General features: G+C 35.8%; 1 protein-coding gene across 8 annotated transcripts in view; it reads right to left on the bottom strand.

Moving 5' to 3' along the window:
• The window catches only part of ATP9B (ATPase phospholipid transporting 9B), a 150,682-nt gene that overhangs the window by 119,056 nt on the left and 6,950 nt on the right, over positions 1–24,676 (bottom strand). For all 8 annotated transcript variants that reach the window (XR_001553320.2, XR_014942688.1, XM_085537711.1 and 5 more), the window contains exons 2-5: positions 18,837–19,010; positions 12,882–13,032; positions 8,702–8,815; positions 6,054–6,162 (exon numbers count right to left, since the gene is read on the bottom strand). Coding sequence is in view for 4 of the 8 variants with exons in the window: in XM_085537711.1 (XP_085393837.1) it covers positions 6,054–6,162; positions 8,702–8,815; positions 12,882–13,032; positions 18,837–19,010 (548 nt within the window). In the remaining 4 variants the exon portion in view is untranslated. The remainder of the gene's footprint in view (positions 1–6,053; positions 6,163–8,701; positions 8,816–12,881; positions 13,033–18,836; positions 19,011–24,676) is intronic.

Raw genomic sequence — 24,676 nt, forward strand, 5'->3', positions numbered from 1 at the left:
ACTAGCTTTCACACTTTCTTTTCTCCTCATTATAGCAGTTATTCATATTATGAAAAAGTTGACTTGCACTGATAAGAATAAACACTAATTCAAGATCTTGTATTACTTTAAAAGCCATTATTCCTTAGACTAGCAATACACGATCATAAAATGTTTATTTTTAAATGTTTGGGGAGTACCTCAGGCCCAAAATGACTCAGCTGAACAGCAACACCATTGAGTAGTCGAAGTTCTAGTTATAATGTACTGCAATGCCATGTAAGAAGATTTTAACTTACCAATCAGCCTACATATACTATCTTAATACAAGTAATTAACTACAATACAAGAAACAGTAGTTTATTTTGCTAAAGAAATATTTGCCTAAAATAAACAACTACAAATGACTATGAAAGATGAAATGAAAATAGCACAATTAAGCAAAGGGTAGTACTGAACATTGCTAACTTTTAATTTTCCTACTGAGCCATACAATTGAGTAAGGCAATTTACTTCTCTACGTCAATTTCTCCAGTTTTTGAGGTGAAAGATATCTATTTCAAAGAAAAGACTATAAAATCTACAAAAGTCATAAAATCAGTGGGGGGGGAGGGAGGAAGATGTTGCAGAAGTATGACGTACAGTTCCACACTGAAAAGCAACTCTAAAGAGAGGCACTGATTTTCAGGCTTTTAATTAAATCAGTATCAAGTTTGTTCACTCACAAGTAACAAAGCCTTCCTTCTCTAAACCATTAGCCTGCAGCCTAGAAAAGTAAGTCTAACTTTTTTTTTCCCCTCACTTATAGAGTATCACCAAAATTTTGTAATTATTTGTAATTATATTGAAAATTACTGACAAAAAATAGTTATCTGAGATGTAGCATTTGCCTTTATTAATTTGCATAGATAAGTTCCTAAATCCTCAAAGTCTGTAAAAATATTCATCTAAATTTATCAAAACAGGAAGATCATGGTTGTCGTTGGTTGGTTTTGAGGAAAAAAAAAAAAAAAAAACCCACAAAACAACTCATTTCAGTTTCAGAATGAACTGTTTTGAAAAATCCTATTGATTATGAGCTGCAAAAGTTTTTCATTTATTGTTTGATATGTCCGTTAAATATTTTTTCATAAGGCTTAATTCTGAGTGGGGCTGTAGCAATGCTTTCATTATTAAAAATGGCTACACCTCAAAACATTCATAGCTCAGCTATCACACCACAGACAATGTGGGACTCAAAGTTCATTGCAAAGATCTTGAATCTTCTGTCAAACACCACTGTTATAAAAAAAAAAACAAATGAGAAAAAAATAAACAGAACATAAACCAAGTATGCAATCATGACAACACTGAAAACAAAATCTGAAAGTTGAAATAAACCTACACATCTGCGGATAAAAGTTCACTATCCTTATTTTTTAAGAAAAAAAAAAAACAACATTTCTAAAAACTTCTGTTTTAAAGAAGTTACTGCTTTGATATCACACCAATAACTATTAGCCATAGACTCCAGAACTAAGGATTTCAGATCATTACCACTACTGTTAAATAGGATAGCATATATAAGTCATATCAACAGTATGCTCAGTGTCATGTCATAACAGGTTTAAAAAGGTAGAACCACTTAGCAGGTTAAATTACAGCTGTAAAGAGAAACTGTAAGAATTTATTTCTTAACAGACTGTATTAAAAATGGTGCCAGATGCCACCAATGCAACCATCTCAGTTTAATAAACAGCTATACTATTTGAGGATTTCTACAGTGGTATGTCTAAAGGCTGATAAAGCTATTTCAGATTGACAAGGAAGGGAAGAGCAATAGTTGCAACGCTGCTCTCTGCTGTATGCAAATTCCAGAAAAGAATGCTAGTTTCCACATTGGTTACTATTCCTCACAGTTGTAGGTTACATCATCATTAATGTGACTATTGATCATTTACTTACCTTTCAATTACTTTTTAAAACGATGCTAACATGGCAAGATTCGAGTAACAGAAGAGGGATGCATAGGTAAGCTCTATGAGAAGAGACCAAGGGCTGCCTCGTGCCAAGCACAGGCAGTTCCAGCCAGCTCCAAAAGGGACCCATCACTGGTCAAAGCTGAGACAGTGAGTGATACTGCTTGTACATCTGTGGTAACAAATTTAAGGAAGGATAAAAAAAGAGCCATGTGGCAGTTGTATGAGGAGTCAAAACCATGAGACTCTGCAGACATGAAGGTCAGTGCAGAAAAAGTGCAGGAGGTACACCAGGCACAGAAATTTGCCTGCAGCCCAGGACAGGCCCATAGTGGGGCACACTGTCTCTCTGTAGCCTATGGGGCACCATGCAAAGCAGATCTCCACATGCATCCCATGGAAGTCAGGACAAAACAGGACATCAGTATAATCTGAATGAAGTCACAGCCTGTGGAGCACTTCCAGAAACACGCTATCTGGTGGGAAATTCTGGCCTGTGTTACAATGAAGTAATTTGTTCCTCTAGGACTACACTCCACGGAAAAGACCCATGATGGAGTAGTTCTTGAATTGCAGACCATGGGAAGGCCATGCTGGAACAGCTCCAGAAGGACTGTATCCCATAAGACGGAACTCATTCTGGAGCAGGGGAAGAGAGTAGAGGATGGAGAAACCAAGGCAAACCACTATGGACCAGGAGTTGTGTCTGGGAAGAAAGTGAGTGGGAGAAAGATGGTATCTGTTTGTTTGGTTTTTTTCCTCATTATTCTTTTTTATTATTAACTGGCAATAAATTATTGTTGAAGAAATGAAGTCTGTTTTGCCTCTAATTTGTTGAGCAACCTCCATGTCCTTATCTCAAGGTTTTTGCTTTTTTTTCTTTTCCAATATTTTCCTCCCCGTTTTTCTGTGGAGGGAGAATGAGAATGGTCTTGTGGGCACCCAGCAAACAGATAAGGTTAACACATCACAGAAGAGTAAGAAATTAGAACAAACTTGTGTTACATTACCAGACTCACGCATACTTTTTGTGAGGAAAATTATCCTGAGCTACTCTGAGAGTTTCTTACTAAGATTCTCACATCTGGCAAAATTACTCTTCCCACAGACTATCAAAATATATTCACCAAGATATACTAAAAAGTGCAGTGAAACATATGCTGGGAAAGTGTGAACAGATTTACTCTCTCAGCAAAATACACACTATTACAATCTAACTGCTTGAGAATTAACCATCTTCATGCTTTAAAACTATTAAGGATTTTCCCTGGCATGAAAAGATTAAGGGACTTCCTAGAGTACCATAGGAAAATGACCTCCCAAGGTAATAGCTACTTCATTTGGTTTTGTAATGTTATTCCCTACTCTGACTTGACAAAAGGCTATTCATTATTTTGACACTTTTCTATGTGGCACTTAGTTCTGAACCTAAATAATTAAATATGCTAAGCAACATAACAGAAAAAAATATTTCTCTAATTCTATGTCCATATTTAATATTTAAAATAAGCTACCGAATTTAACTGTCACTTCATTCTTGAAATGCTTTATTTTATTAAAGATCTTCATGAAAAATCAAAGACTATGAGTCCAAAAGAAGTCATAGTCATACTTCCCCCAAGGCCTCTGACACAGTCCCCCAGAATACCCTTCTTTCCTAACTGGAAAGGTATGGATTTGATGGCTGGATCGTTCAATGGGCAATGAGCTGGTTTTAGGATTGTACCCAAAGAGCACACCAGTGGTAAGGTCAACATAGCAAAGAAATGGGATGTCATTCAGAGATACTTAGGCTTAAGCAGTGGCCCAGGTGAATCTCATGAGGCCCAGAAAATGCAAGTGCAGGTCTTGCACATGGGGTCTTGACAACCCACACCACCAATGTAAGGTGGGGGACATAACAATTGAGTACAGCCCTGCTGTAAAGAACTTGGGGACCTTGCAGCCCACAAAGCCAACCAAACCACAGAATCACCAAGGCTGCAAAAGACCTACAAGATCATCCAGTCCAAACATCTACCAATCACCAACAGTTCTCACTAAACCATGTCCCTCAACACAATGTCCAAACATTCCTTTAACACCTCCAGGATCAGTGATGCCACCACCTCCCTGGGCAGCCCATTTCAGTGCGTGGCCACTCTTTCAGAGAAGTAATATTTCCTAATGTCCAGCCTGGCGTAGCTTGAAGCCATTCCCTCTAGTCCTATCACCAGTTACACAATAGAAGAGGCTGAACCCCAGCTCACAACAACCTCCCTTCAGGTTTATAACTTTAATTACAGCTTTGGTTTTAGACATTCTGAAAATGAACTATTTCTTAGGAGAATGAAGAATTAAGAGAATGAAGTGTTTGGAGACTGTCATCAAAGTAAACATCTCCTTCTGAGTGGTAAACAAAAAAAAAAAATGTGTATACCAAATAATATTTCAATAAAATGTTTGAAAAGTAAATTTTCTTTTGCTGCCTATTTTCATAAAAACATTCTGTAATGAACATGTTTCAGTCTGTAAGATTATTTTGTAAGAAGCAGATTTTCTTTTACAGTCTCTTTCAATTTCTTTTATGGTCTGTATCAATTCCTAGATTTCCTCTCTGCAAGTAGACTACTCCAGGCCGATAAAAAATAACTCTTCATAAATTCTTTGTATTATTTTTGTGTTTATATATTTAATATTTTTAAAGAATAATTTACATTTCACATCCTGGGTTGCACAAAAAGAAGTGTAACTAGCAGGTCAAGTGATGTGATCCTGACCCCTATTCTGCACTGGTGACATCTCACCTAGAGTACTGTGTCCAGAATCACCTCCCTCAACCTGCTGGTCACGCTTCTCTTGACGCAGCTCAGGATATGATTTTCCTTCTGGGTTGCAAGTGCACATTGGGGGGTTGGACTTGATCTCTGGAGGTCCCTTCCAACCCCTACGATTCTGTGATTGCCCACCTGTGTTGAATCTTTCATCTACTGACACCACCTCCTCAAGGCTACTCTCAAGCCATTTTACATCCAACCTGTATCTGTGCTTGGGATTGCCCTGACCCAGGTGTGGGACCCTGCACGTGACCTTGTTGAACTCCATGAGGTCAGCATGGGTCCGCCTATCAAGCCTGTCCAGGTCCATTTCAGTATCTAAAGGGGAGTCACAAGAAAGACTCTTCCCTGTCCATGGAAAGATTTAGTCTCAGGCTGCACCAGACTGTGAGCAACCCAATCTAGATGTAGATATCCTTATTCATCACAAGGGATTTGGACTAGAAGACCTTCAAAGGTCTAACTCAAACAATTCTATAATTTCACCTGCCTATTCCAAAGTATAGGGTTGACATGACAAGTGCAGCACCTGACACCTCAATAAATGCCACACAACTGGATGTAGCCCACCAATACAGATCCCTCTGTAGAGCATTTATACCATTAAGCTGATCAATACTCTGACCTAACTCAATGCCATCTGCAAATCTATTGAGGGGGCACTTGAGCCCCACATCAGCATCACTGATATTAATCAATTTTAGTCCCAGTACTGAGCCCAGGAGAACATACAGAAGACATAAGTCATAACTGTGACTTCTCCTTTAACTAATTTCTAGAAAGAAAACTTCAGATATTAACGCTTTCCTTTCCTATTATATGTTCACATCATTTCAAATGATATGCAAAAACTGAAAGCAATATTTGATACATAAGCAGACTTTCAATGCAACAACCTTTTCTTAAAAACAAATGCATATACCAAGACTCAAAGTCTCAAAATATTGATTAGACTACATTTCTTAGTTACTGATTCCATATTTCATAGAGCTGACAGTGCTACTGAGTTACTGTTCATTATCAATTTCAGAGAACTACTGCAGTTTGAAGTTAAAGTGCTAAACAGTACGATGCTTCAAAAATACATTGAATATATGCATGCACATTTCATTAGTAAGTAGTAAAAGATTTACAGTACTTCTTAATCTAACAGTTTTCATTTTGAGTGAATCAGACATTTTAGTTCTGTCTCAGTTTCATTTTGAATAGTATAGTTTGATTCTATCAGATATTTTTGGGCTAAAAATGTTTGAGAAAAAAATTAAACATTTTAAGGATTTGTACAAGCGGTTTTGCTAACCTCGTACTGTCAGCTTGCTATATAACTGTGAGTTCATTTCCTTGTCTCTCTTGTAACGTCGATACTCATCAACAGCTTCCCGTACCACTGTGACCGTCAAAACAAATCCCTGTTAGAGATAAAAAGATACAACTCAGAATTTTCATGGGTTTAGAACAGAAAAAACAGGAGTCCTATGCAAATTAAGAAAGTAAATATTATAAGTTCATGTTCTAATTTACCAACATGTCACAAATACTAACAAGGGTAAAAAGCTTGTTTTTTTTTTCCTGAAAAGTTAAGTACCTAAATATTTCTGCTGAATTTTTCACAGGATGGTGCCACTGCAGCAGAAATACAGAATTCTATAGGCAGTTAAGAATATAAAACTGCACAGGGATAAACACAGAGTTTCTTCTCTCCATTTTCTGTTTCTTCTCCAACAGTAAAGGGATCTTACTCTCATTACTCGTTACTCTCATACAAGTAAGACCACTACAACAGGTTTAGATATTCACAAATCCTCCAACAGATAAGTCTTTATTTATGTAGAATTTGTGTAGCTTGAGAAATCCAACAATATTCCCCTTCTATACAGGAAGCATTAAACCATTAGATTACTTTCTTGCAGCTTGCCAGTCTTCCTCTACCCTCTCAGTAGAGAGAGACGAAGATGTAGAGTTTTCCTAAAACAGTCCTGACTATGATTTTTCCTTTCAACAGCAAGGTTGTTTTCCAATTCCAGACCAACATTCCAAGGCTTCATCTATTGCAAGCTTATGATTACACACTTCCTGTTTGTTCATGTTTGCACTAGCTGCAACAATCAATTTAGAACCAGGTGGAGGAAACTGCCTTTGTAAAACAAGCTCTTACTCATTCCTAGGGCACAATCAAATCCCCTAGTCATGCTAATACTATTCAAAATCAATTTTCAGATCTTCATTTAGCCCTTTAAGTTAGCAGAAGGTTCAGACAGTCCTGTCTCGGAACTCCATTTTAAAGTCTGAAAAATAGGGAAGTATAAAACCGGTCAACTACACTCTGAATGGGCTGACATGCTGCTCTACTTCTAAAAGTGTTCTCTTGAATTTTTGTAATCTTGTCTATGTTCAATTTCCTCAGACACTTTAATGACAAAACAAATGAAAACTAAGCTATAGCTACTCTTCTGAACTTTCCTCAGAAATTTCTACCAAATAGGTGTACTACTAGCACAAGCTGAGATCATGTTGCTGGATGGGAAAACTGGAAATGATATTCAAAATATCCTTTAATAAGACTTATTGGTCTATATAGAGCCAACCATTTATATTATTAACAGATTATCTGTAATATGAAGTTTGGGGGAATTGCTTACTCTTTGACAGAGATAAGATAGGATGTCATGCTAAGTGTTTTTTTTTATTTATTTGGTTTACCGCCCCACTAACATACAGATCACTACTTAGCATTTCACTGTGGAGATCAACTTCCAGACAAGGTTAACTTCTGTCTTTTCTTACTGGGTCATAAAGAAAGACCTTCATAAATACTTCCTTACAACCTCCCACTATTGAACAATCTTCCTGTCTTTGAATTGCTTTTTTTTGTTGTTGTAGCAAAAATTGTCCAGGAGATTCTTCCCACCACTATCTCCAGACAGCCTCTTCTTGATCAGTACTTAAATGGACACATGTTGCAACAATTTAAACAACGAAATCAATCCAGAATATTTACTACATTGACTTGTTAAGAATGACCTTTACTCAAGCAGTCAGAATGTCACTGTTCTCAAATCCCTCTGAGAATAAGCACCTTTAAAAAAAAACAAACAAACAAAAAAAAACCCTACTTCTTAAAATGAATTTGGAATAAGAATAAGAAACATTTGTTTTTCCTGATTTGTTTTTTAAAAAAGGGGGAAAGTGGGGGCTCTTGGGAAGATAAAAAGAATTAATGATCCTCATACAAATAAGACAAGAATCACAAATCACAATAATATAGTTGGCAGACCACTAAAAGGGTCTCTCCTTTGAACAGAACACAAGTTCCAAACCTCAGGATAACAGTCAGAGGCAACTGATTTGAACAGTTCCCCAAGAAAATACTGCAGAGGGCTCAATAATAGAAAGGCATATCATAAGGAAACCAGTGCAACTGGAAGTGCAATTGACCAGGAAAAGCATGTTTAATGAGCTACTTATTTCCAAGACAGCTTTTCCTTCTGCTTTATCCATGGCTTAAATCAACAACAACGACAACTTCATCAATTTTTATAACAAAATGTCATGATTGAAGTAGGAAAGCAAAAAACCATATACTTTCAGTTCTGATATAGCCAGGAAAAAAAAAATCAACACAAAAAAAGAAATGAAACTTCAAAATAAGGATCTCTAATAGCTAAAGTTCTGAGGTTTGGTTTTTTTCGATTTATCTCCTTTTTCTCTAATCTCTCAGGTGACCAACTGCTGGAAAGAAGAATTACAGACTCAGACTAGACACTTAACAAGAAGCATTATCAAACAACTCCGCCTGCAATACCCACTGCAATTTCACTTAAAACATTTTCTTTGTTCCATACTTATTCAAAGAAGCTTATCTGATGCAAATTTATGGGATTTTTTTATACATTAAAAAATCCCTTTTCAGTTGAAGTTTAAAGTGTAGTTAAAAGCATTTTTGTTTACCAGAGGAGCCCAGTATGTATACAGGTAGCCTATTTTCAGTGCTGGTACAAACTGTGAGCAGGACACAACAAGAAAATAGAGATTCAGGAAAAACTTGAACTGTTCATATAAAACCTAAAATGAAAAAAACAAAACAAAACAGGTAAATAACAATTTTTAAATGCATATAAATAATACATGTAATATACATAAAATCACTTTATCACTTTATCATGACAGTAGATACTATCATAAAACACAGTACTGTAGTAGCATATATAGTGTATTCTACAGTACAATAGTATTCCTTTATTGTTACATAGCTTCTTTTTGTTGAGAAAACTTCTTTTTATCTCAATGACTTCTCAATCTGAAAAAGCAATTTCCTAAATTTTTTTAGATTTTGAAAAATGAACTATGTGATCTAACAAATCTTTAAAAATATTTAACACCTATCAAGATCCCAATGCAAACATTTGCAACGGAATTTAAAATAAAACAAAAGCATCTTGCAATAATTCACATCCGTTCTGTTTACGAAGACATAAAAGCAAGATAACTTTCTGATTTTTCCCCCTATAGTGGCAATACAAAAGCAAAGGTTTGTGAGCACCTCAATTTTCATTCTTTAGATTAATTTAACTTTTAATTGCTAAGCCTAAAAACTCCTCATTACTTTTGTTTGCTACATTCCCTCAGAACAATGAAGCTTCTCTTCTTGAACAATGAAGACCCACAAACCATATGTTCTCTTTCTGAAGAGCCTCACCTTACAAAGTATTATCAGCTCCAACTCATTTGTTCAAAGTTTCTCACTATTCTTGAAAACAGCAGAACTACTCCATCTTTAAGAATAAACTTATTTAGTAAGATAAAGCAAACACCACAGAAAAGAAGATCCAGGCAATGAGGACCATTATCCAGAATGAAGAACAATACTGCTCCTTTTCCAAAAGGTTATCAAATGGAAATCTCAGAACAAGGAAATACTTTTCAGCTTCCATAGCAAGGCAAGCTCTTTGCAAAAGCAGAGTAAAAGGTTTTAGAAGGTTTAATCTATGCAAAATTAATAATATAACACATAGATTTCCTAATTCATCTGGAAGAAATGATGAACATTGATTTTCTCAAGAGATTATTTTGTAGTAAGTGTAGACACTGAGGATATATCTTAATAATTTGGTCTAAATGGCAAAATAATTGTTTAAGTTTTAAATGATAACAATAAAGTATCCTTATCATTCAGGAAGTTGCTCTGCATTTGGAAAGAATGACAGATGAAGATGCTCCCTTGATGGCTAAAAGCACTGTTTATGCAAGAATGTATTTCTCAGTATTGCTTTCATTGTAATTACAATACCAAGAACATTATTCATTTTAAAAGAATTTTGGATCTCTAAAGACTCCACATGCTTCTTTAGTAGGTGAGGTATAACATGGTACCTCCTGCAGAACACCCAGAAGAGGCTACCGAACAGGAAATGCAATTGTAAAATTGAGACTGCACCACCTGAAAGTAATCAATTGTTTCAAAGCTGAAGCATTCAAAACAGCTCAAATGCCATATTTAAAAAGGGTGCAATGCAACGACTTCTGCATGACAATCAAAGTTACTTCATATATATATATTATATGATATATATACTTCATATACTATATATATATATATTAACTGATAATATTTATATATTATATATATTCATTATAATATATATATATAATATGTTCATATATATATTTTGCTCTCATCAATATTATCAGTTAATTATAGAAAAAACAAAGCCCTGGGAGAAAAAAATTCCCAAGAGTTAATTTTAAGGTGCACGAAGTACCAGCACCTTAACAGTCAGCATCTTGCAAGAGCAATATATTGCTACTGTTCCGTTAAAAGACTACCTAAACAACCTCAAACCAGAAGACCTTTTCAAGATTGGAAGGGATAAAAATGTAAAGTCAAAAAGTCAAATTTGAATTTGTAAGAAACATTGGAGCACTCTTCCAAAATGAAAGTAACTATCAGCACTATCTTCCATCTCATCACAATAGTGACGTAGCTTATCTACTCCTTTCTTATCTTTTTTCTTTTTTTTCTTTTTTTTCTTTTTTTTTTTTTTTTTTCCCTGTTTAAAAAGACCTGATATATTTGGTCAAAGAAAAAAGTACACTCTGGGAGTGTAGGACCTCCAAGTACATCCATCCTGCAGACTGGGTTGAGATCTGCAGGCAGAGGTTGAAAAGCACTTCCCTACAACTTCTTAGAATTTTGTAGATCAGTGACAGGTCTCTCAATACAAACTTAAGCACTCTGTTCTGGTTAAGGAAACTATGGACGCTTAAGGTATTAGGAGAATTTATACAGAATTCCTGAACAGATATCAAGACTGAGAAAATAGAAAAAAAAACAGCAGATACTATTAGAAGCAGGCTGTTTCAGTTTTGTTTCTATTGTTGTTTTTTGCTTTCTTTTTTTTTTTTTTTTGATATATAAATGCAAGGAAATTAGACCTAAATTTGAAAACATTAGAACTCTAACACCCAGTAGTATCCTGTTTATCTGAACACTACCTTAGGCCTGTACTTTGATATAAAAATTGCTGAAAACTAGCTATTGTAAGTTGCACTGTTAAAAAACACGTCTAAGCCAAAGACATATTTCAGGCCAACATTTAGTTACATTGATGGATTTGAAACCAGTGCAACTATGCTGTCTAAGAATCACTTGTTGTAGAACAGAACAGTTATCTAAAGAGTACTTCCAATCAATGAAGACTGCTAATATGTGTCCAGAATTAAAATTCAAAAGCTTTGTATTTTCACCTACTATTGAACTTTGGACTCTACTTCGTTTCTACCAAATTTCAAATAATACAAAATATGTGATTTTGTCTATACAGCTAAATTAAGATTATCAGAAGTGGTCCCTCCTAACAGAGAACTGCAAGATATGGCTGATCCTTACAGGAAACATGAATCTAGTTTAGGATTTATAATACACACTGAAAATTTCTAGGCACAATAATCAATGGCTTATTATATGCTTAATGAATTTTGTGACCTTTAGGAAAGCATATGCACCTTAACCAATTTTGCTGAGTTTAATAATTTAAACTTGGGAGGGAAACATTTACTTGATTCAACAGAAATGAGAATATTTAATCTGCCTATGATAAGTGACATTTTATTTATTTGACAGGAGATCAGTCTCAATTACAAAGCCATTTGTCTCTCTCTCTCTTTTTTTTTTTTTTTTTAATACAGAAATGTATTAGAAAGCATCTGCCAGTCACTGGGCCTAAGGAACAGAATCAACACTCATACATTTGAATGATCACTGAAATAAAAAATTTAGGACAAATAATGTTTTCTGAATGTTTTCCACATTTGAATACAACAGGTCACATGCTGATGCTTCTTCAGTTCTCTTCCCTATTGCCACATTTCATTATAGTAACTAATTTTTTGAGAGTATGAACCAAGCATTTCATGTTCACGTAAGTTGCAAACACTGGAAATCAACAAAAAAAGAAGCTCGCTATTTAAATACCACATAGCTTCTTCCGAAAAAAAAAATAAATGCAAAAAGCAATAATTCCGCATTCACTCCATGACAGAAGTACTGTCTGAAGGATTACAATCAAAACCCAGACTTCATTATTCTTACAACACCAATAAGAAATACAACTCTAAAAAGTACTATCAACCAAGGCTTACTTCATATAAAAAGTTTGTTCCTAATGAGGCATTCTACATTTCAGAGTGAACCGTTTAGCATGCTTTCAAAAGCAGTGAGTACAGGAAAGTACCTGTATTAGTACACTGATGTTCAACTGGTTGTATCTCAAGTTAGTGTTTTCTGGTATTTTCGTATTTGATTGTTTAGGAATGATTCTCTTTCAAGTATGAGATTCTAAATTTCTAATCATTTACAGAAAAGTGCATGGAAATGCATCTCAAGTTAGTAATGCTTCACTGAGTTCCAACGACTCAACTTATGCAAACATTTCTCAGATAAATATGCCTTCAAAAATGTAACAAGTAAGAAAAAGTAGCCTTATTTTCAGTCACAGCTGTGCTTAAAGACACTGAAATAAATGTAGAAAAAAACAAAAAATCTGGGCACATAAAATTATCTTTCTGGAGAACAAACAAAAATACCACAGAACATACAGCCAGTCCCATATCAGAAAACCAGCAGCCTTACCCCAGGTATAAAGGTAAAGATGTTGTATTTTTGATTCTTAATGGCATTTTTAGGGTATTTTTCTTCACACTTTTCAGGGCACCCAAGCCACACCGTGCGAGCCTTCAGCTCTTTCTTTCTTCTGCAAATGTTAATGAGCCAATCAGAACAACTGAAAAGAAAAACAAATTTGATTTTAAAACTATAAATTAGCTGTAGGTGATCTTTGTTTTCCAAACATGGAATCCTAAAGGCAAATACTTAGGAGTCTTAAGTCTTTTCATCAGAGCGAGTAGCACTGCCTTCTACACACCACAGTTCCACAGACAGTTTGATGGCTGTGAACCTGTCCTGCTGAAATGGATAACGCCATCTTCTTTCAATAATAAAGTTGTGCATTCTTGCCCCTTCCCCTGAGTAGACACAAGTCTTTATATAACTGTGTGGGTAAATACAGACCATCAAACTGATCCAGTTGTAAGCAAATACAGAATAAAAAGTGGACCATCTTTCAGACAGATTCATCCCTCATTAGAATTGTGAACATAGTTGCAAGGCTCAGGCTACACTTACACTTGTAGCATAAACTGGAACAACAGAACACTGTAACACCTCAGATATAAACTTAGTAAAACTGCTCTAGTATCCGACTGTGAAACAACTGTGACACCATTCATAGAAAGGACTGGCACAAAGCTAATCCATACACAAGAAAATCTCGGATGAGATGAGGTCATACCCAAAGCAATACTGTAATGGTTCAGGTGGGTTTTACTAACTTACAAGTCAAAACTATTTAATATTTCTAAGTTACAGTCTTATCAGTAACCATTGTTATATCACAGGAAGATTGAGAGAGGGATGTTGGCCTCAAATACAAACCAATTAACATTTACCCAAATTTTAAGGAACAATAAAGTCTCCTTGGTATTTTTGAAACTCAAGTTATCTATCCAAACTCAGCACATACTTAATTTGTTCTGTAATATTCTACAATATGGAAACAATTCTTGTGCAAGAATATTGACCCTTCTGTGGGATTTTTGTCCCATCTACACTTCTGTGAAACAAACATGAGGAGATGCATTGGAATGTTATTCTCTGAAATTAAAAGCCATAAAAACAATGCAAGGGATATCACCATCAAGACACCTCTGATTTTCCTGGAATCTTTCATGTAAACACCTTACACTATGAACTCAGTGATTATAATAAAAGAATAACACATCTCTATTGATTTAAACATTTATTTCAAATGCATTTCTCTAGGAAATTAAACTGCACTAAGAACTTTTTCTTTAAAAAATGTTAGTTATAAGATGTGATGCTTCCATCAATATAATGTATTTATGAACAGATGTACTAATAAATAAAAACTTTTAAGTATTATATGGTTTTATAAAAAACTTTTTTTTTTATTTGAAGGAATTACCATATTCATCTTAAACATTGCTGATGCTGCACTCAAAAACATGCAGTAATTGTTAAATAAGAACCCTTAACTTTTTGCAAATACAGAGCATCCCACCAAGTCAAAAGCTAAAGCAAGCCTCAACTGACTCTGTAGTTCTAATAATAAGGACTTCTTTTTCCCTTTTTAATTACTTTTATCCTACAAGCTTAACTGCCAGCATCTTTCACAAAACAGCATTTTCATCATAATGGAAAGATAATATAAAAGCTCTGCATTGTCTGAAAGGGTCAGCTTTTCCTTATTAGGTTTTAAGTAGCAGAAACTAGTTCTGCAAAGAAAACATACTGTAATTATTGTACTCAACAGGTAGCTTCAGTAATCAGGCCAAAAGCAACACAGTGGTCATGTCACTCTTTAAAGATCAGCATTTTCCCATGCTTCTGCATAACAAATGCGTCGCAGATTAATTGAAAGCGTACAGGCCATCTTAGAGCCCAAATTAATCCGAGCATTTGATATCCCCTTCACTTCATATGGAAATGCCATTCAATGGCACCATTTTCATGGGGACAAAGTGTTTTTTGATAACAAGTGGAATGTAAATCTCATGAGAAAGAAATCAATCCAGCCCAAAGAACTCCAGAGTATTGATCTACGTGCATTATAATTTCACATGCTTGAAGAGAATTTGTAAGTTAAAGGGGAAATGATTACAGCCACAAAACCGCTGCTATATATCACAAAGTTTTCTTTTACCTCTGCTATGAAAGCAAGAAATATGCTCTTTCTGGAGTTATATTGGTTATGTCTTTGATTTGTTCAAAATCAAAGGCAACATTTGATTTACTTGTATTTTGTGAGGTGTTGTGAATGCAGGTTTTTTTTCTTCCTTCTTAATTGTAAAAACTTAGAAAGTCACAGATTTGCAAATAAAGTTCACAGTATTCAGTTCTTGACAACAATAGCCTATTGTCTATCCAAGTTAAAAGCTGAATAAAGGATTTTTACAAAATCAATTTTAATAAACACTGAACTTTGACAAACCTTCCATATTTACTCCTGCCAAGAAGCTGAAGCTTTTACAATTACACAGTAACCATCAGATGATTTTTTTTAATTAATAACAAAATCTACACAATATAAAATTATAAAGTTGAAAAGTTAGATGAAGAATTTCCTGTCCTAAAAATGAATTTAATCCCAATAATGCAAGACAATAAATAAATAAATAAATAAATAATGGACTTGGGGGGTTGTTTGTAACAAGTGATTTTGGATTCAAGAAAGATCTTTACTGAGAATGCAAAATAAAGCATGGACCATCAGAGCTTCACTCCAGACAAATCCATATTATGTTGTCTTCATCTTTCTAACACAGCTTTGAAAAATTTACAATATAATTTAAGGCACTAAAGGAGGATCTGAGTGTGAAAACTGAAATTCAAACTTCACCTAGTCTCAGGTATGAGATATTAATTTCCACACACAGGGAAAATTAAATTCTGTTGAACTGGTTTCAGATGGCTGTGCTGAATCAATTTGATATTTCATTTGATATTATACTAAGAATGCAGCTCACCTTAAGTAAGCAAGCATATTTCAGTTCTTTGCAGAAGACATATCACAATCCTTTCAGTTCTAGCTGGATGGACACCTACACGCAATTCTCTACCAAACTGATAGCTTACACACTGCTTTTACGACACAGTATAGTAACTACATACATAGCAATACAGTCAGTAGTCTCCATGTCTTCTATACAATCCTTTGAGTAATCCTAGGAAATTTAAAGAACAGATAGGCAAGTCAAAATCTCTAGTATTCAGTGGGTCCTAATAAATTTGCATGAAGTTTAATATGTGTAACTGTTCACATAGAATGCACCAATGACAAAGTCTGAAGGTGCTTTCAGCCCAGAAAAAATCTCCTTAAGACCACAAAGGGTATCTACACGCACAGAAGTGCTCACCTAAGGTGAGGTTTTTGTATAGTTTGATTGGACCAGTAGATAAGATTTCAAATTTTCTCAACTAAACAGATCTCTGCATCTATCTTACTGGAGTATCCTCTGCCTGCCAAATTTCCTACTGAAATTCCAGGCTATGATTTGCTTGTTTTTCAATAGTATTAACTTTCAATGAAAAAATATCTCCCATCACATCCAGTTTCAGACAATTCCAGTGTGATTTAAATGCCTCTGTGTACAATTCAAGACTAAAAGGACTCCACTATCTATCAAAATTCAGTTGAGTTAATCAGCAATGCAGAAGACAAACTCCTTCAAGGCCTCTTTTTCTTACAATTTTCTTACAACTGCAATAGCAATAGTGTATGTATAAAGTATAGAACCATAGCATAATTAATGTTGGAAAAGACCTCTAAGACCATCAAGTCTAATTCCCACCAACTCATATCCACCGTGTCCACAAAATCATGTTCATAAGTATTACACCTACATGTTTCTTGAACACCTCTAGGGAAACAGGCTCTAACTACTTCTCTGGGCATTGTGTTCCAATGCTTGACCATTCTTTCAGAGAAGTCTTTCCAACTCAGAGTTCCCATGGTGCAACTCTTGGCCATTGCATTGAGCCAAAGGAGAGGGAACAGCAGAACACTGACAGCAGTGATATTTCTTGTGTAAAGACTGAGGGGAAAGGGTTACGATGAAACATCCTTCCACTCACCAACAGGGACATGCACTTACTTTGGGCCTCACTCCACACTGAGAGACCCACACCACAGACACCATGCTCTGAGACTCTGAGCTCCACAGACATTCCAGCACCTAACCCAGGTATACAGTGTCTAAAGAAAGAGCATCTCTTGTCCAACAGGAGGCAGCTGAAGGAAGTTTACAAGACAGAAGGCTACATGAAACTCCACAAGTAGACTCAAGCAAGTTGAAACTCAAATCCAGTTCCTATGAAAAGCTCATTTTTCTACAAAACACAAATCTTCAGTATTCTAAACTGACATACAAACACATCATCCACAAGCCACTGACAGCACAGAGAAGTGAGAGTGTAGCAAAATAATTTATCCACAAAGCATTTTCCCTGCTTTTTTCCTTCTCATAAATCCAAAGAAATACATCTTTTTTGATCTCTGTTTAAAGCTGAGATTTAACTATCAAGTTTTAAAATAAAACTGGAAATTCTGCAATTCTCATTATCAAGACTTTATGAAATTTCATTGATGACACAAGTCCCCAAGAAATCAAACAGTCTTTCAAAGCACTTTCAAATATTAAAAACGTTGCTTCCGAAAATAAACTACATATATTAACTATCATTCCACTAATTCTGCTTCCATAATTTCTTCCTGTTACTTTCTGACACTTATTCCTTATAACAAAATATATATTTTTTCTGTTAAAAGATCACAGAAAGAATAAATAAAAACATTGTTTTTCTATAAACAATAAAGCTGTATTAAAAAGTTACTTCATATCTAAAAGTGCACAAAACCAGCTTTCAATTGGTTACATACAACAGCACTGTAAGGTCTCTAGGAATTTATTAAGTGCCAAGAAAACTAACCTATGAAGATGCCTATCTTAGGCAATACTACTTTACATAAAGGATAGTTAAATACTGGAATAGGCTCCCCAGGGTGGTGGTTGAGTCACCATCCCTAGATGTGTTAAGGACCGTTTGGATGTGGTGCTCAGAGATATGATTTAGCAGAGGGCTGTTAGAGTTAGGGTACTACGGTTAGGCTGTGGTTGAACCTGATGATCTTTGAGGTCTTTTCCAACCTGAGTGATTCTACAACTCTACAATTCTAAATAAGTTCTAAGATCACCTGCTAAAAGAAAATCTCATCACTTAAGTTAATTGAAAATACATCACTTGTTCCAATGTTTTTTATATAATAATTTTCAATTTTTATCATTAAAGATGGAAACATTATTTTTAACCGCCCAGATTGGAGTAATTGGAAACTTTCTAGCAATTCATTAGAAAGTTACTATTCCAAGGTAGCTGTGTACACTGGACTTTAGCACAAAGTTTATAAATAAGCAAATCACTAGAGCTAACTGGCTGTAATTCACTCTAAGACCAACCATTATACACATTACTTAATCTTTAAAGCTGAAATTTTAACTAATCATTAGTTAATGAACTTTCCCTTTTCAGCAATATGAACAAAATCTACTTTTTTGAGGGCATTAATTTGTTAAGTTAGAAAAAAAAAATAAAAAAAATCAAGGACAGTTTTAACATCTTTTATTTTGTGTGGGTTTGAGTATAACTGACTACCATGCTTGTATATTATGGACCTGGGACTATTATAATTTCAGTATCTAATCTCTCTTAAGAGCCTCTTTTCAGTTTCTTTCAGCAAAGCACACAGGAGAAATAAACGGCAGCAGTCCCATGGAACTTTTATTAACAGTTAATAAACACCCTAGTAGAAAAAATGCAGGCAAAATACTTAACAGGTAAACAACAAGCAAATTACAGTGTTTTCTATGATACATGTAGAGCACAGGGATGCAATCAGTATTTACTTAAATCACTGACCAGTTAAATAACTGTTTCTAGTATGAAACAAACCTAGTGCAAAGGAACTTCCAGCCACCACAAATAAACCATTCCAAGCCTCTCTTTCTCTGCGAGATTCTGGCTCTTGGGAGGGTGTGGTAATCGCTCTCATCATTTTCAAAGCCTTCTTCTGACATCATTAGTGGCATTTCATCCAAATGAGCGGACTCATCTTCTACTTGATATCTGTAAAAATGAAATAAAAACACTAAATAAATAATCAACACATTTTTTATTAGCTGGAATCTCAAAGTACTAAAAGGTAATTGATGCTATATGGAATTACATTAGAGAGAGATTTTCAACCTAAACATCTCGTATTTGTCCTAACACATCAGCATTTGCATTACAAATAGTAACACAGCAAGAAGGTCTGCAATCATCCACGCACTGTGATACAAATTGTTTGCTACTGAATTTGTATGTACAGAACTGCAGCTTCATACTTCTCAAAGGATTCTTTGCAAGATTTTGCTAAAATAAAAAGAATTTCCTTAGCATGGTTTATACAGATGCAAATAATGTGAACTTTCTCAGAAGCATAAACTTTGCACATCCACTGAGTTTTTTGAACTTCTTGTCGTGATATACCTATGTCTATTTCTACCTACATAGACCTGAGCCTAAATCTGTCCACCCATCAGACTACCAGCCTTAGTCAATAAAACATCAGTTACTTATGTAATTCTTGACAGAAATATTCAGCAAATCAAAACAGATTTGCCTGCAGACCTATGAAAACAACACTAGGCTAGTAACAGTTCCTCTTCAGAAACTATTTGCCCTTTCAATTTTGCACTTGTGCAATGCCTATTAAGCCAACATAAAACATCTGAATGTTTGATAAGGAAATTCTATGGAGAGTATGTAAATTGCACCAATTCTTCAGTTTCTGATGACTCAACTGTATAAAAATATAAAAGAACTGCACTGCTATTCAGGTTTCCTGTTATAGGCCATTCAAAGAACTACTGAGGTTATTAGCTGGAAGAAAACAGTGCAGAGATAATCTGCTTGCATGCAATAGCAAAATAACTGATGAATGTTAATAAAATAAGACAGAGATCAACCCCTACAAACAAAATGGTCAGAAAGGCTGACCACAAGGATGCTTTAAAAAAAACAAACAAAAATATCAAATCCACACAAAAGAGGTTTGGGGAAACAAAAAGCCACAGAAAATACTTTTGGAACTATTACTAACAGTAACCCCTACAAAAATAGGCAAATAAAGGTTAAAACATGGCAAAAGCCTCCCAGCTGAACTTTACAAACAATGCTGTTTGCAAAAGGATGCATCTGGTATTTTTCTTAATATGGCCATCTGGCAATACTTCTTTGATTCTTGCTATTCTAAAAAGTCATTAAGAAAAAAAAGAACACAAATAGCAGTTATTTACAGGTCACAAGGTATACTACACAGGATTATATGGATTACTCTCAAACTAAACTGATTTTAAATGCTCAAATTTAAACAGCTAACAATAAAAATTAGTGCTTAAACAACCTTATTACTGCCTGTTGGATTTCAGTAAGAAAAGCCTGTGTTTAAACTGGCTCACTGTATGGGAAACTGTTGATCACAGCCTGAACCTCTGATTAACCACCTGAGGCAAGCAATGAGTCAGCTGTGGGAACACAGGTGAAGGTAATTCAGCTGTGCTACCTGAAGGGGTGGAGCTTGGCTCCACCTCTCCCAGATCTCATTTAAGGGCTGACCACCACTAAGGCAGGATTTCTTTCTCTGAAGAACACTCCTGCGTGGAGTTTACTGTGAGCATTCAACACTGGTGAACATTTTTCACTTATCGTAGATTATCTTTCAATCACAATAAACATTCCTATGAAACATCTGTTTAACCTCTGTTTACCCACTGTCCATATAATTATATAGCTATATATTTGGCAAGCCAAACAGACATAATGTCTTCTTTGTGGGTTATTTATAAATGGGTCAGGAGGAGAACATCACCCTGTTAAGACAAAATGAATCTTAGGCAGATCCCGGGATTTATGGGTTCTCCCTGCTATCAACTGGCCACTGTAGTTGAAAAGTGGGGTCCCTTGTGGGTTATGGGGAGTACTTTCACATTCCACATGACAGAGTATTTTTCAAGGATTAAATAAGGATGATTCGATTATGAAAGAACAGCAGTTAGCTGTCTCTGCAGTGGCATGGCCACTGTTAAATGCCTTAAATTGGGCAGAAATCAGAGCTGACACTTCAGAAAATGAAAATCAATTATTGAAAGACTGTATTGAAACTCAGAACAAGAGCTTAGCATATTTATGGGGAAAGGACCACCCTTACATTCCCCAATGGTCCAGGTCAATGGATTTCAACGGATAACAACCATAACTCTGAAACAACAGACCTGGTCAAACAAGAAAATAAAATCACTAAAACCGATTTAGAAGAGCTGCCTATGATGGATTCCTTGGAACTCTGTCCTGTCATAACCCAAAAACCAAAAAAAATTCAAGATGGACCAGCAGGGGTCTACCCTGCCCAAACACATTTTCATGTCACTGCTTGACGGTACACAGCAATAGAACTGATGGATCTGGTACAACAGTTTTGACAGAAACCTAGAGAGAGTGTACCGACCTGGCTATTGCGCTTATGGGATTTGGGGGTGGAAAGTGTTACGGTTAGTGAGACAAAAATACCTAAGTTAGCTACTGCAACTGTTCACCCTGCCCTTAGGCAAAGATTATATGCTGGTACCCAGTTTCCAGATGAAAACCATTCTATTTTAGATTGGTTAATGGCAGCATGCTGTATGGTTTGGCCAAACAAGGCAGACATACCATTACATGCAGGGTATTGGTTCTCCATGGAGGACCTTAAAATTATACTCAGGAATTGGGTATGAGGGAGGCATCTATGAAGATACCTTTGACAGCTCTGATATGGTTAAATTCTCGGTGGGAATAAGGGACTTGATTTTACAGTAGGCCCCTTCCCACCTGCATGGCACCCTAGTTTCAATATTAAACCCTCTAGTGGTATCAGAGGTCCAGCAGGCGGCTCAATTAGTAGCTGACCTGGAAGAAACAGAGTGCCTGTGGACTAAATGTAATATTCAAATGTTAGAAGAAGCTGAAGTTCTGCTGGTAATTAAAACCAAGAAGCCAGCTCCACGAGTCCTTCCATTGGGACCCATAATGGTGTCCTGAAAGCAAATGTTCAGTGATCTTATTAGGGCTGGTGTTCAATTTGCAAAAATTGATGGACAGCCCAACCATGTTCTCTTTCAGCTGTGGAGACAGCTGAAGGATCATAGTATCACAGTCTCGTGTGGGTTGGAAGGGACCTTAGAGATCATTGAGTCCAACCCTCCGGGATTCGAGCCTCTGTGTAGCAGAGCAGCATTCTACCACTTGCGCCACAGGGGAGGATTTGAACCCAGGCTCTCCAGTGTTGTAACGTGGCATTCCTACCACTTGCGCCACCGGGGCACACAAAATAATCAAAAAATCCAAAATTACCCTAAGAAACCAAGGGTAAGCATTATAGAAAGAAGGACAACAATAACATGGAATTTAGAGGGCTTTATTGTTCCCATTAGAAAGAAGAAGCTGCCTCAGGTGTCTCAGGCTACAATTCCCAAACCACCAGAAGCAAAAGATTTAGGCTTAGCCCAGTTCATGCTGTGACAAGGGATGTCAGTCCCCCTAGGGACTCCAGATGGGACTGGAGGCCCTATGTGGAATTAACAATATTCTGGTCCCAGAAAAATGTCCAGAGGGTTATGGCCCTAGTTGACACAGGGACAGAAACATTGATAATTTATGGAGATCTGACTAGATTTAATGGTGATAGAGTAATGATTGGAGGTTTTGGGGGACAGACCATTCTAGCCACCCAAACCTGGTTAAAATTGGAGGTTGGGCTTATCCCACTCCAGAAATATAAGGTATCTATTGCCCCAGTCCAAGAATATATCTATCATGATAATTTTTCATATGAAACATCTGTTTATCTATTGACTGTATAATTGTATAACTGTACACTCACATTTAATGCTTTTATATTCTCCCTTGGTTAAGTTTGCTAATTGCATTATCACAGTTACTCACTTCCCAATACAAAGCCTTTCTCTGCACTGTATTTTGCTTTTAGACATCATAACAATTAATGGTGTAACACCACCCTGTGAAATCACTATCTGCCAGCTATACTGGAGCAAGCAGCAACAGACCTCTCTGACTTACATAACTTGAATAGTATCCGATTCAAAACTAATTTGCTTTATATACAGAGCTAACAAAACAAACATGGCTAATGTCTCTCCTGCTGGAGCATACTGATACAAGACAATTAAGAGAAACACTCCTGGCTGAGAAATATATCAGAGATCTGCTTAGTATTTAACGCTACTGTAGCAAATGTGGTGATATTTGTAGAACACACCAATGTTCTCATTGTAATCACTTACATATTTCTTTGCCATAATAAACAATTATTTTTTCACAATTGCTATCTAGTTTGCACTTTTAAATATGGGAACCTCACCAAGCAGTGAAGATAATGAGCATAAGCATCTGACTTCAAAATATAGCCTTTGAACTGGCAAGCAATTTATTCTGTTTCAAAAGTAGTTTTGCTATTGTGCAAGAAAATTGTGCTTCAGTATTTAAAAACAATAGGACAATGAATAATGCATTTTTCCTAACTAGGATGAGGACAAAAATTTTTATGTCTTTGTTACCTAGTGTTTTTCCACACTTAATTGCCTCAAGAGTGGATTTGCCTTGAATGACAAATCAATTAAGTGTAATTCTAGAAACTTTTATTAAAATAAGGAAGCACAGAAAGCAACATGAATAAAGCTGCCAGAGCGAAGACATCAAAACTCTCTGCATGGCTGCTACTAGATCAAATATGATAACAACTGTCTGACAAGAATATGGCTTCCTATGAAAAAAAGGAACATTAACACTGAACAATTTTCAACAAAATCTAGCTTTTTTTCATAGGGATTACATTTAAGAAACTTAAGCTAAAGGAAATCATATACAAGCCTGTTTAAAAGCTCTTGTATATGAGCATCTGCTATGAAAACAACAACCCAAGTCATCATTTTGCTTTGATGGCTACTTGCCAGAGTTCTGCTTTGCTTCTGCTCATGGCCAGTAAAATGATAGGAGAGAGAAGCATAATCTGACCCAGCTCTATCCTGTGCTATCGTTAGTCATTCCTCCACAGCCTAACCTATGTGAACACCTCTCAAGTCTGAGCATAAGGATAACCAAATCTAGAAGGCGCAGGAAAAGGAAAAAAATAGAGAAATGGGCAGACTCAATTCAGACAAAGAGCAAGAATTGTTTAAAGACGACAAACCAACAAAGCAGCAACTACTGTATCCTGCATTTTGCACTGATACAGACGTTCAGATCCTGTTTCATGACATAAAGACTTAAACTTTCCACAGCAGCAAGAAAGTTTTCATTAAATATACATTTATCTATAATCATGCTTACAATTATAGATTCCTATATAGGTGCTCCACAACAGCTCCTCTCATTCAAGCATCCAGTATCTTCAGAAAGTATTTTCTTTGCTACAAGCTACATGAGACAAATCCAATTACACTTTTTTTCCCCCCACCAAATATTCTTCAGTGTTTCTAAAGACTGGAAGTTACTGTTTCCCTTTAATTTCAAACACCTCTATGATGTACTCAGCAACAAATTTGGTTGCATTACAGAGTTGCATTCTAAACAGACTGACAGAAGTGAAGCCATCTGCAGGTAAATACATGAGATCTGAACAACTCCCTTTAACCTCTTCCTCCAAGACCACAGGAATGCTTTCTTCAGAAATACACAAAAATCTACCAGAGCTT

This window comes from Coturnix japonica, chromosome 2 (genome assembly GCF_054131305.1).
Source record: "Coturnix japonica strain WE chromosome 2, WE-NBRP24, whole genome shotgun sequence".
NCBI classification, from domain to species: domain Eukaryota; kingdom Metazoa; phylum Chordata; class Aves; order Galliformes; family Phasianidae; genus Coturnix; species Coturnix japonica.